This window comes from Xiphophorus hellerii, chromosome 20, assembly GCF_003331165.1.
Source record: "Xiphophorus hellerii strain 12219 chromosome 20, Xiphophorus_hellerii-4.1, whole genome shotgun sequence".
Lineage (NCBI taxonomy): Eukaryota > Metazoa > Chordata > Actinopteri > Cyprinodontiformes > Poeciliidae > Xiphophorus > Xiphophorus hellerii.
Genome location: NC_045691.1, coordinates 32,725,366 through 32,739,683, shown reverse-complemented (window position 1 = coordinate 32,739,683; position 14,318 = coordinate 32,725,366). Strand labels below are relative to the sequence as shown.

At 39.8% G+C, this 14,318-nt stretch overlaps 1 protein-coding gene across 1 annotated transcript; it reads left to right on the top strand.

Annotated features, from left to right (window-relative positions):
- Positions 1-243: 243 nt before the first annotated feature.
- On the top strand, positions 244-2,403 carry LOC116711191 (uncharacterized). Its single transcript, XM_032550591.1, has 2 exons — positions 244-592; positions 898-2,403. Exons 1-2 carry the CDS (start codon positions 352-354, stop codon positions 2,211-2,213), a joined length of 1,557 nt encoding a protein of 518 aa, XP_032406482.1. The 5' UTR covers positions 244-351; the 3' UTR covers positions 2,214-2,403.
- The last annotated feature ends 11,915 nt before the right edge of the window (positions 2,404-14,318 follow it).

Below are 14,318 nucleotides of genomic sequence, written 5' to 3'. Positions count from 1 at the left end.
ACGTTCACATTACGGTGGTCACAGAATATGGTTTAACACCTGTGTGTTGCACCTGTGGCTCACGTGCTTCTGAGCTGCACAGTTTGCCAGAGAAATGTTCAGCCAGAAAAAGAGAGGGAGCCTTTCAGCTTTTTCCAAACAAACCGTGTAAGTTCAGTAGTGCTCTTTCATACATATGTTAGCTAAATTATGCTAAGCTTGTTAGCAGGATTGCTAATGTTGACGTCACTGGTAGATGTAGCCTGCTGCGCAGTGGTTGATGGGATATGAGAGCCATCTTGAAGGGCAACAAATAATATCTGTCGAAAACAAAACTTTCGCAGATTTGTAAAAAATTTAAGTAATTTAGCAATGGTTCGCACCTGTTGTGTTGTTGGCTGTAACGTCCGGTCACACGACCGCAGTGGCAAAAAGATAGAAAACGGACTTTCGTTTCATTGTTTCCCTGCCTGGAAACAACGGGAGGGAGAACATGTATCTGAGCTAACCAAAAGAAGACGACTGGCCTGGATATCAGCGGTGAAACGTCCTGATATAAACTTCTCCAACATTCCAAGATACATACAAGTTTGTTCCAAACATTTCCATTCTGGTGAGTGTCTAAATTCGCTTTGTTGTTTGAGTGCTCACGGTTAGTTCATGTTTAGCTCATAGATGGTAAACACGACCTGGTTTATATATATATATATATTGTATGTAACGTGTGTTGTATTCCAATGTGTTTCTATCGGTGGTTTTTTATGAATACCGTACAGCACTTTGGTGCAGTTAATAGCTGTTTTTAAAGCGCAGTATCAGTAAAATTAACATTAAATGAAATAAACTGCTTAAATTGCTCTAGTGTTGGCAGTTTTACAGTAGTAACACTGATCTGTGTTCTCATATGTCCTCCTGAAGGCAAACCTTCATATGAAATGGATGAGCAGAATCCAGACTGGGTTCCAACTCTGTTGATGAGCCCCCCCTTAAATATGTCGAAATCAGACGGACGTTCCCGTCGGTTAAAGAGGCACTGCAGCGGTGCAGCGACGGACGTGTCGGATCGACAAGTGGAGAAGCAGGTTCCAGAGACTCCATCAGAAACCCCAGAAGAGCCAAATAATAAACACGCTGCAGTGCTAACTATAGAAGAGGATCCAGCTGGAGAGGAGCTCTGTGAGGCTGCAGGTCAGGAAGACCAACATGAACCAGCAGCAAAAAGGCAACAAATCAAATGTCAGCTGTGTGAAGAGAGGATGGCAGAAGTAGACCGTCTGTTACAGGAGAACAGGGAGCTCAGGTCCGAGCTCAACAAACAACAGCTGGCCGAAAGTTTTTTTAAGGACGACACAAAAAAGGTCACATATTACACAGGACTTCCTTGCTTTGCCGTCTTGTTGTCGTTGTTTAACACCGTTATGCCTTTTCTGCCAGCATCAAGAAAACTGTCACAATTTCAAATGCTTGTACTTACACTGATGCGCCTTAGACTCGATCTGCCTGTTCAGCATCTTTGCCACCTTTTTAATGTGTCACACAAAACACTGTCTGACATCTTTAGTGACACCCTAGATGTGTTGTACGCACACCTTAAGCCGGTGGTGAACTGGCCCGAGAGGCATTGCTTACAAGCCGCCATGCCGCCTCAGTTTTTGAAAACATTTAGAAAGCGTGTGGCGATTATTGTCGACTGTTTCGAAATAGGCACAGAAAAGCCCTCAAATTTAAAAGCACGCGCACAGTCCTTCTCTCAGCACAAAGGCAGACACACAATGAAATACCTGATTGGTATCACGCCGCACGGTTCAATTTCGTTTATTTCTAACGGATGGGGCGGGCGTGCATCAGACAAGCACATAGCAGAAAACTGTGGCCTTCTCTCCAATTTATTACCTGGGGACATCGTGTTAGCTGGCAGAGGCTTCGATATTAAAGACGGTGTAGGAATGATGTGCGCCGAGGTCAGAATGCCATCATTCACTAGAGGGAGAGGTCAGCTCTATGCTAAAGATGTCGAAGACACGCAAGCTGTAGCTCACCTCAGAATCCGCGTGAACAGAGTGATCGGTTGCATGAGAAACAAATTCAAAGTGTTACACGGAACTGTGCCGGTAAGTTTGCTGCTCACATGTGAGGGAGAAGAGACGACACTCCTTGATAAGATTGTGTATGTGTGCTGCAGTTTGGTGAACATGGTTGTCAAACCAAACTCAAAAAACACCTCCACATGTTAACATGGAAAACATAGACTGGAGAAAAAAAAAAGTTTGCTGCACTCATTGTTTTGAACTGTTTGTAGCAGCTGGCAGTACTGTTTAATGTAAATATGTACATTGTAAAAAAAAATTTATTTGCACAAATTGTTTTGTGTAGAAATATTTGTACAGTTTCTCTCATTTAATAAATGTTCATGTGGTGAACATTCCTAAGACGTTTTATTCAAACACCTCAAGTTTAATATTTCAGGTAACAAGTATACATGTAATGAAACGGATCCTATTTTTAAATGAGCATTTTGTGGAATTAAAGTAAACAATTATATAATCAGACATTTCACAGTAAACATTTCACATAAGTAAAATGGAATATAGTCCATCTTTAAGTATGGATCTGATGTGATTAAATATTTCAAAGTAAATATTAAAGGTGACAGGAAAACGTGATAAAAAAAATCCCAAATGTACATTTGGCGTATGTTAAATAAATACATCAAATCTCTGTATGTACATACATAAACCAAATGTACATATAGTACATTTTTGATGTACATCATGTTAAATACACCAGGTCAGAAGTAAACAGGTAATGAAGCAGATCCTATTGTTAAGTAAACATTTTATGTAATTAAACATTTCAGCTAACAAACATTATTTTATAGAAAACTTGCTACACTACAGTAAGTGCAAACATACAGTAAGTCTAAGCATTATTTACATGCTGTTAGATTATTCTGTGTCCCTTGAAGCTGGAGCTCTGATAAATATCTACCTACAAACTCTGGGAGGTAAATATTCTGAAAGAAGTTTTGCACTTTTTGCAGTCGTGGTCCCCAGGATTCCTGATCAGGAAAGACACAGACGAGTCGACAGCCGTGTCTTTCTGGGTCAGTACAACCAGGTCACGGCGGTTTGATGTTACAGTAAAATCTGAGTTTGGACCTGTTTATAGGGATGATGTTTCTTCAGGTGAAGTTTGTTGCCAGACAGCAGGATGGAAAAGTTTTTGTCGTTCAGAAATCATACATTTAAATTTATGATTTTAAATGTATGATTTTAATCATTCCTGATTACCTGCTACACTTACAATGTTTGACAGCTTCCTTACTAGAGAAAACCAGATGTTAGATTTGTTTTGAGCACATGTTAACGATTCATACATCTCCAAACAAAGATCGCTTCTGGGAAAAAAACACAGATCACATTCTTATTTTCCTCTGCTCAAGAATGTAAACCCTTTTTTCAGAGGAAACCTGTAATACTAAGAACTATCAGAAGATGGTCGCAGGAACCTGAGGGTCGTTCTGAGGCCACGGACTGGGATGCACATCAATGAAATGACTGTGTGTGACCGGCTACGCAAACTTTCATAAAGTCAACACCGTCTCCATCAAAACAGTGAAACTCTTCCTCACAAACCCCGAATCAACTGACAGAACTACTAAACAAGAAAAAGAGAAAACAGAAACAACTTAAAATAAAGATTACAGACAATAAGGAGACAGAACAGAAAGATGCTAGAGAGCAAGCTTCACCAGGAACCATGTCAGAGGTTTTAATCACCAAACCACTGATAAAATAGAACAATCAGGACAAATCAGTTTGGCAGAATCAAAGGTCGGCGTCCAATCCTCCCACTCATCAGCAAAATTATTGAAAAAGCTGTTTAAACAATTAAATAGCTTTCTAACTATAACCAACTGCTCTGATGTCCTCCTGTCTGGTTTCCGGTCCCACCCAGTTCTAAAGTCCCTCCACTGGCTCCCTGTGGTCAGAGAATAAACTATAAAATACTGTCGCTAGTTTATAAATCACTGAACAGCTTAGCATCACACTAAAGATCTGCTGTTGTCGTAGCAACCTTCCAGACCTCTCAGATCTTCTGGTTCTGGTTCTGGTCTGCTCTGCACCCTCAGAACCAGAACCAAACATGGAGAAGCAGCATTCAGCTTCTATGCACCACAAATCTGGAACAAACTCCCAGAAAACTCAAAAAGAGCTGAAACCCCTTTAAATGTAGATTAAACCCCAGCTGTTTAGAGTTGCTATTGAAACATAATCGATTGAGAATGTAACGATGATTGATTAAATATAATGTTTCGATTGCTGATTCTATTTTGCATAACTTTGTGTTTTTATGATGTAAAGCACTTTGAAATGTCTTGTTGCTGAAATGAAATGGATTGATTGATTGATTGATTGATTGATTGATTGATTGATTGATTGATTGATTGATTGATTGATTGATTGTTTGTAGTGGGCAAATTACTTAACAGTACTAATCCTATTATTATTAATCAGGTGTGGTCAAACACACCTGAATCAAATAGCGTACTTACAGTACGTCGTCAGTATGTAGTGAAGGCTATTAACAAGGTGAAAGGTCAACTATCGTCACCTAACATGAAGCTTTTATGGGGAGAAGCCGGAGTACCCGAATAGAACCCGCAAATGTTTATGTTTTATTGTTTGAATATTTTGATCAATTCTTTTGCATATTTAATTTGTTTTGTGCTTGTCTGGTTTATTGATCAGGTGAATGTTATATGTGATGTGAAGTTATTTTAGGTGTGAGTGTGTGGGGAGAAAGTAATTGCAGATGGTTTCAGGTCTGACTAAAGACACGTTGAAGGTGACGATTCTCCAGATTTCCTGTTTGTTTCGTAACGACCCTGAATGGAGCCGATTGTGCAGTTTGCTGACAAGCAGAGATTTTAGCAAAAGGCTCACTGAGACTCAGCTTCTTGGGCATATCTCAGATCACCTGGAGAAAACTTGAAAATGTTTTTTTTGTGTGTGTGTATTTGTGTGTGTGTGAGCTTGGTCTTATTGTCTGCCAATAAAGTAATTGTGGGTGGTTTTAGGTAAGGCAAACAGCATGTTGTAGAGGGACACATTCCACCATCTCTCCCTTTGGTTGGACTGCTGTGGTTCAGTTCCATCACAGGTCTCATCTGCACTACATCCATGATCCGCAGTGACTTCGGTCTCGTCCACATCATGGTCAGATGAGGAACTGAGATCTGAGGAAACTTCCATCCTGTCGTCTCCTTTCAAACTCTCTGAATCTGTCTCTGATTGTGCTTGGATGGATTCTGCTTTATTGTCGGTACATTGGTCATCAGGATGTGGGTCGCCCTGGCTGAAGGAGTCCTCTGTGTCCCCCACTGAATGGACAGGTGAGGTGGAAATAACATCCAGCGTTTGTTCAGGTTGGCCTCTTTCATGTTCATCGGTCTTTGGTGGACAGGCTGACTTTCCAACTTTGTCTTCCGTGCTTTTAAGATTCTGCAGTTCCTTCCTAAGTCTTAGATTTTCCAGCGACAGAAAGGCATTTTCTTCCTCCTTAGCCTGAACAACGGACTGAATTTCACCGTGTTTGTCCTTCAACCTTTTAGCTTTCCTCAGCTCAAGCTTGAGCTTCTCGTGTTCTGCTTGAAGTTTGCTGTTGGTCTCACTCATATCCCTCCAATGACTTTTGATATTTTTCAGTTTGTCAGTCCAGTACTTTTCGTCCTTAAGCTGTTTTTGGAGCTGGCTGATTTTAATCTGGAGGTTTTGGGTGTAGCCAGTCATAAAATTGGTTTCTTTTTCCCAAAGTTTGTCCTCTAGCCCTTCAAGCTGTTTCTCCAAAACCTGGATGTTCATTTCTAAGCTTGTGTTGCACCGTTCCTCTTCTTCCCACTCCTGTTCCATCTGGTTTTGTAGTGAAAGCTGTTTTTGGACCTTCTGAATCTGCATTTCCAACCTGGTGTTTTCTTGTGTCAGGATTTCTTTCTCATCTTTTGCTGCCTGGTAGTTTTCTTTCAGTTTATTGGGATTCCTTAGTTTCAAAATGAACTCCTTAAGTACTGTCTCAAAAGCTTTGTTGCTTTGGTTTATTTTCTCAAGTTCTTTCTGTTTCCTCTGGTGTTTATCCCTCAGGGTAGCTTGAGCTTCCAATTGTTCTTGCAACACAATAAACTCCTCTCTTAAATGTTCATTTATCGCACTATAAATGAATATCTGGCTCTTGAGGTACATATAATCTTCTTCAAGACATTCCATGTCTCCTATTTTCCTCTGCATTTGCCTCGTTTGCTCGGTCAAATCCTCCTTCTCCTCCAACATATCGGTCGCCTCCAAAAGCAGAGAGAGGACTTCGTGAAAAATGGTCTCGTTATCTTTCTCCTGCCGGAGGGACGGCTGTGGAGTCTTTTCAAGATGAAACATTTTCTGAGTGCTTTCAGCGATTCTTGTTTCTCCAAAACTGAGTCTGCAAAAGGTCCCAAAACTTTGTGAGATCTCTGTCAGAAACAGCAGCAGTGTGAATCTGGAAAGAATTCCACCAGAGATCAAAGGACTCATTGACATCATCAATGACATCATCATTGACATCAGACTCCATAAAACCTTTTTTTGTAGTCAGTTAGGTGCATGAGTTCCAAACTAGTCTTTACTCTGGCATATTATGTGTTGTGCATTGTCCCTGTTGAAATAAGTAAACAACCTGGATAATAATAATTATTAATGATAATATATTTCAATAAGTTAGGATAATGTGTGTTATGAATTATATTTCTTATTAATCCTATTTTTGATTCAGTTTTTATGTTTTCCTTTTTCTTGAAGACCTAAAAATAGAAACTAGGATTTGTGGATGAACAAATCCTACAATTTATGAATGAGTGAATAGGAAACATTTATTACATCATTCTAATAACTTCTCAGCTTCCATATCACATACCACCTACCTGTACTGTAAAATAATTATCACTTTAGTAACTTCTACCATTATGTTATGCAATCTTAGAAGTATAGAAGTGCAAACAAATACTTTGTAATAATTCAACTCTTTTTCTAAATAAGAAAAATAATGAAATAACATCACATTCCTTGAGTGTAAGCTTGATTATTTGTATCAAACGGTGCATCTGCAACTTTCTTTATTTCTTTTCTTTTTTTGACATGAAAATGTGCTTGCCTCATCATCAATACAGTGGAGATCTGAACTAGTGACAAGTTTTTTAGTTCTGGGTTGAACATATTTACAGAATAAGCTTTTTTTTTTAAAAAAAATCTTAATTGCAAAATGTATAGGATTTTGTAATTACTGCTCTGAGGGTGTTTGTTCAGAGAAGGGCATGTTTTACAGCCTGTATGCTTGAGTTAGCGATGAATTGACTGATGAATTAGTTGACAATTATTTCAATAATCAATTCATCACGATTAATTTGGTTAACAGTGACAAAATAGTCCTTTTCTACTTTTCTTTTTAAAAATAGAAAAACAGTTTGCGGATGGCAAAACTCTTTCGATGGCGAGTCACATGAAGAAACAGTCTCCTGTTGGAAGAAGTTTTCCATTCCAAATATGGTTTAGTTTCCACTCATCTTCCACACAGTTTCAGTAAACCTCTCCTCATCCTGCAGCAATGACAGAACAATGAAACCATCCGGTGGGAGGAGGTTGTGTGCACATTTTAAAGGTTCACGCCATTGAAGTCCTCTCACATCATCTGCATCAGAGAAGCCGGGCGCCAGAAAGAATAGCACCGTCTCCTCTGCATCTCTGTGGGACTATTCAGCCTCAATCGCGTCCAGGCTGGTGTGAAGCCTTTGTTCGGCTCAGCTGTTCTCATCTGAAAGCTCCATCACCTGCAGGCGCTGCCATGGCAACTGGCTCTTTGATGAGTTTTCATTTGGCAGATACCCGTTCAGGACGAACGATGGGAGCTAATTGATTCTCTGGCTTTTTGTTGTGCAAATACAGACAAGGACTGATAGGCTGATTGAAGTGCAGCTAGCATTCTGACACATTCTCACAGCTCTGAGGAAACTGACTGAAAGTGAAACTTGCAAACAAAACTATTTTGTTTCTCTCAGTGTTTATGATTCATTTGAACTCAGCCTCTCATAGCCTCCATCCATTAGACCCGCCTGGTTCCAGTGCCACTGATCACCTCCCCAGCAGTTATAAGCTGGTCAGATCCGCCTTTTACTTGATAAATATCTCCTCCAACACGAGGCTCCTGCTGTCTGTACTTGGAGTATTCTCTTGCTGAACTTCAGGTATTCTGGAAACAAAAGTTTCAATTTCTAAATGTGGAACATCTTCAAGTTGTATTTGGAGCAAAAGAGTTAAAAAAAACAAACATCCCCACTTTGCAGTGACTTTAGGAAAATGACTAAACTTCCTTTGGTTATTACTTCTTTGTGTCATCTTTGCTTTACTCAATGTTGTTTCTAATTTGGTTTTCTTGGAAACTTCTCTTTGTCATGACTTTGTCTCATTTCTGATTGAGGATGACAGCTCAGTTTGTGGGGCTTATTATAAAATCCCAGCTTTTTTTAGCACCTCTGTTGTTTTACGTCTGTTAGTCGTCATCTGTGTGGTGTCCTCTGTCTCCCTTTGGTTCTGTGATAATTATGACACAGGATTGTTGGTCTTGTGCCTCTGATGATATTTCTGATCTCATGATTGTTGCGGTGCTGACAACAATGTTGATGTTTTGATCTGCATCACAAAGCCCTGATCTAAACTCTGTAGATAATTTGTTTTGAAGATTTGAAAAGACGCGTCGGAGTGAGGTGGAAACCTACAAACCTGGCCCAGTTCCACCAGTTCTGTCTGGACAAATGGACCAGAACTCCAGCTGGCTGTTGTGAGAAGCCTGAGGAAGGAGACCTAAAAGAACAAAAGAAATATACTGTATCTACATTTCTGATTTTGAAGACATTAATAAATAATTTTCTGACATATTCTCTGTCATTGTTATGATATTTATATCATAGAAATATTTCTGGTCATTCTAAATGCTCTTAAGCAACATAACTGGCCACCCTGAAACAACTGCAAAAACAAAATCTCTAGATTATAGCAACCATCAGTAAGGAAGTGATACCTGGAAACGTCTACCAGGCAAACACAAACCACAGTGAAGCTGACTTAGTTGACTCTACTTCCTTGTATTATGCCCACTTTATCTAAAGGAAACTTGGAGCTTTCTTCTCTTTGCTTCCTGGGTGAGGAGGACGAAGCGTCCCGGAACGGCTGAAGAACTTTCCAGAAGGACATTTAAGCGTCTGCTGACGCAGTGGAGCCTAATTACCAAAGCCATTAAAAATCAACCTTGTCTCACTATGACTTGCTGATTTCATCACTGGCCGGCACAAGCCACGTGGTGGAACCCGTAGTTATGCAATCAAAGGTCCCATTGCTGCTGACACAGATCTCCTTTTGTATTGTACATTCTGCAGATCATTAACCCACCTGAACATAAAAGAAGTTCAACTAACCGCATGTCATTTTCATTCATCTCACCTTGACTGTAACAGCTTATGTTCCTCAGTTATTGATTGATTTTGAAAGACAGGTGTTTTTTGTTTTTTTTGCAGGAAACAAACTGATTGTTTCCTGCAGGGAATCAGGAAAGTCATGCATCCTGTATCTTATCCCTGCAGGATAAGCCCTGAGGAAACACACTCAGCTTAAGGCCGGTGAACCTAACAGTCATGTTCTGTGAGAGAAAACCTTCAAAAATGAAAGTGATCAAACATTTCCCACCTTCCACAGGGATCAGAGTGGAATTAAACGGTTGTACACCAGCTGGAGGGTTTTTCTCTATCCTTTATGTTTGTGTGTGAAACGTTTTACAGCAGGCACCGCAGGACCACCTGGTGTTCTGACTCATGCATTGGTCACACAATGATCTGCAAAGTTGTCTCCATACACTGTGACTGTACAGTTTGGATGCTGACAGTCATCAGCCTGTAGAGGGCAGACTTGTCCAACCAATCTCTGCATCCCATGTCTGCACCTTAAAGAGGCAGTATTATGTGTTTTATCATTTTAGAGCACAGTCAAGTAACTATGTTATCTTCAGTTAACATAAGAAATACTGTATATATCAAATATGACTTAAAAGAAATTAGACTTTGTAAATGAATGCCTTGAAATTGGGCCTCTGTCTCTTTAAGAAGCTCCTGTTCTTTCTGAAACTCCGCCTTCAGGAAGTCATCACAACAATCTTTCTGTTGTGTGCTGTTTATAACCGTTCTTTGAATCGTTTTACTGAGAAGTAGCTCGTGTGATGAGCTCAGCAGATGTTCGTTCCACCAGGTGTTTGCTAACTGCTGCTTCCGCTAGTCTAGAGGAGCTGAGTGTGGGAGCGGAGCGGTGGGCTGCTGCTGTGTGAGGCGGAACCTCAGCTGGAGACTGCAGCTCTGAGGAGGAGCTTTGTGAGAAAAAGCATTGAGGAACTCCCTGAGATACAAGGATTTCTCAAAAATGCATGAAAGAATCAAGGCAACGCTCCAGGTCGGTTCCAGAGGAGGGAATAACATCATGACATGATGTTAAACTCAAAAATATTGATTTTACATAACACTGCCCCTTTACGATGAAATTCTGGAGTGACTCTATGATCTAATACACAACTATTTATGACCACTAAATGTTTTACACATCATAATGAAAAAATAATTTAAGCAATATCTGGGGAGGCGCAGCAGCCATCTTGGATTTTTATGTGGCTAGCAGTAGTTATGAAAATTGTGAACGTTGTACAAATCACCATGCTTGCATCACCATTTGATGGACTCTTATAAAATATGCGATAGTCTGCCACACTATGGGGAGCTGGTAGCAGGTGTGGCTGTTGCTCAGTCTGTGAGCAGCACCAGGTTCCCCTCACTCCTCTCTCCCACGTTGAGTTCTTCTTCCTCGCTGTAAGGGGGTCGCTCTCTGTCTCCATCCCTGGGCAGAGGGGTGGGCGTGGTCTGGCCCTCTGGCCTGCGGGCGCAGTGCGGGGCCTGCAGCAGGTAGTGCTCCAGCAGAACACCGGGTCAGAGTGATTAAATCTCCAGATGTTGATGGAAAGCTTCTTCTTGAACAAGGTATTTTTTAAGAAGGCCTTTATTTGAAAGTAGTTCAACAGGAAACAGGGTAATGAGAATGGGGGAATACATGCAGCGATGTCGCCAGGCTGGGAATCGAACCTGCAACCACCGTCATGAGGACTAAGGCCTCAATACGTGGTTCATGCTTTGCCCCTGTGCCACCACAGCGCCCCCTTGAACATGGTATTTAAAATTCATCCTTTACGTTTCAGACTTTTGGAGCTTGCTCTGGAGGAGATTGATCTATTCACAGGTTATCTGTCTTGTATTATTAACATGACTCGGTGACAGTTTTAACAAATAAAAACATATTTTTTTAATAAAAGTTACCTCCTGCAGCTTTAAAGACTTATTAATGCTTATGTACACAAATATTTCATACTTTTTCCCATTGTCATAATAGGATTTTTTTTTAATTACAGAATTTTGGGGAAAAAAATATTTCTTCATTTTGGATCCAATAAACTGCTATGAATTGTTCTAATACGTGCTGGGGGTCATCGTGTTGACCTGAACTCGTCTGTCGGCTTCAGTCAGTGTTACAGCAGGAAGCCAGGGGTCCGGACCCCGTGTCTGTCTAAGCCTGTTAATTCACCAACTAGATACAGGCTGGCAGCTGTTTGTGCCAACCTCTGACCATGGAATGACTCTGCTTGACACTTTTCGTTAGACCGGCCGGCCTCTTGGAAAATGTGCTCCGGTTTGTTGACCTGGCAGCCATTAGCCACCATTCCATCCTGAGACTGTAAACACAGACAGGCTTCACACCAGCCTTCCATTAGGTCTCAGGTTTGATCAGTTGCGTGCTTTCAAACCTGTTCTGACTTCTCCTGGGGATCTTGATTTGTGACTCCCGGGACGATGGATGTGAGGAATGCAGGGGAGGCCAGAGGTCAAAAGTAGCTCTGTGGGCTCTCCTGTACTGCTCTAATTAGCTAAAGGTGGACTCTAGTTTCAGGGGACAAGGAGCCGTGAGATGTTCTTTCCTTTGTTTTAGGGTCTTGAAGGTTCAGGAGGCGTGTTACACATCATAACAATTAGATTACTGCACTTCATATGCCTGTATAGAAAGCAGTTTTACCATTTAATAAACAAAACACACTTTTTAGAGAATATTAATACATTCCTACTTGTCAAAATCAAGCTATCAATGATTACATTACTTGCATGTACAGTAACTGCTGGTAAGTAAATTTGAGTATATTTATATTTTCAATAATATAATGAAAATATATTAATGAAATGTAGAAATCCTCAATCCTTGAGGTTCCTATAAACAGGAATGTCAATTCACCTTCATTGTGGGCCATGTCTAGATCATGAATGTTCTCAAAGGCTGGTTGATAAAACCGTTTATGACTCGAGACAAAGTGAAGCAGCAGTGTAGTAGAAGTACTGTAAGTAAGAAATACTGCCGCCTGCAGGTGGAAAGTAGCAAAACTCAATGGTTTGACATTTTTTTGTTGAAAAATGTCAGAAACATAAACTCACACTTATGCATTAGAGGGGAAAATGTGTAGATCTGTTGATTTTATGTGAATTTTCACATTTGCGGAATAGCATAAAATTCATGTAAAGCCGAATATGATTGAAAACGGCTATGATTTGACTGCTAAAATAATATTTAAGCACACAACTGTTATCTTGAAGGCTCTATATGTGTGTCTCTCTAGAATCTAGAGGGCCACATAAAATGCAATGGTGGGCCGGATTTGGCCCCCGGGCCCTGAGTTAGACACGTGCTATAAAGCTTATGTGGCTATTTTGACATTTTAAACCCAGAATGGGAATGTAATCCAGATATCCATAAACAAACTCTTCATGGTACAAATAAATAATTCACATATCTAAGATATTATTGTAAATAATGTTTAGATATTTAGTAGGTAAATTACATCCCATTTTCCATACATATATATTTGGTTTTCAGCAACAGATATCCACAAATACACTGCCTGTCTAGAATGAACAATATGAATATATAATCATAATTATTATCAGGAGAAAACGTCATTTCAGATCCTATACAGATAGACAACAGAACTCTGGAAAATAAATATTCCAGATTTGTCTAATATAATTCTGGACATCCAAAAAAGACTTGGTTTAAATATGGTTTTTTGGTACTAGAAGTGATTCTTTTTCTTTCTATACATTTTAATTTTGTGCTTGCTAACCTTACCTTACATGTCACTGACAGACATAAACATGTTTGATGGTGACAGAAAGTGTGCAGGTCGTGTCCCGCATGGGAAGCAAAAACTGAAAACAGTTTATTTTCATGTTGTGTTTCTTTCTGTGACAGTTTTTCCTCTTAATTTAGAGACTGATGTTCAATGTAGTCAACTATAGTATATAGTATCTGAAACAGGTCTGACAATATGGATGACAACATGTAAGTGTCAGTTATCACGGGATAACAATGTTTGTGTGTTACAAGAGAAGACAATTCTTGCGTTGTCTTGAAAAAAAATTACAAAAAAGTATTTTACAGCAAAAACCGACATTTTCATACTCCAGACAGAAACAAAGAAAACTTGTATCTTGTTGTCATTATGAAAATAGCTTTCTAAGCTTCTGTAAGTCGGTTCAGGATGTACAGTATGCTAATGACACGCCTTCTACCATCCTAACTCTGAATTCCTTCATTTCTCTAAACATGTTTAGACATGTATAACTCTAGATCTTCTTCAGTTGCTAGTTTTCTCTAGCTTCACTGAGATCCATTTTATATTTTTTAAGTTTTACTACCTCGTTTTTTTTTTTACATCTGGGTCTGACTGCAACACATAAAGCCCCTTGCCTGTACTTTGCAACAAAACATTATTCTGATGATGAAAAGCTTTTTTTGACACTTGGTTCTGTGAATAGAGAAGAATTACTTGTGTATTCCACATTAGATGCTGAAGCCCTGGCACAATGTGAAGATTTAACAAAATGTGTTTTTTTTAAATACTGCTTACAACTTTTAGCTCCTGTTAGAAGACAAAGGGGAACATTTTATTGGATAGATTTTAGAACAAAAACCTGTTCAGCAAAGCAGAACAGAAACAGAAGCGCTTACTGTAACCAAAACTCTAGTTACCATAACCGCTCCTCCACCCATAGCTTTGTTTAAGTGCAGTGAGTAGTTTTTCCTTTTTTGTGACCTTTGGCTTTTGCTCTGATCCCTGGCAGAGAATCCAGTCAATCCCTAAACTGGGAGGAATGACCCGACCTGCCATTAAATTTGTCACACTGAGGT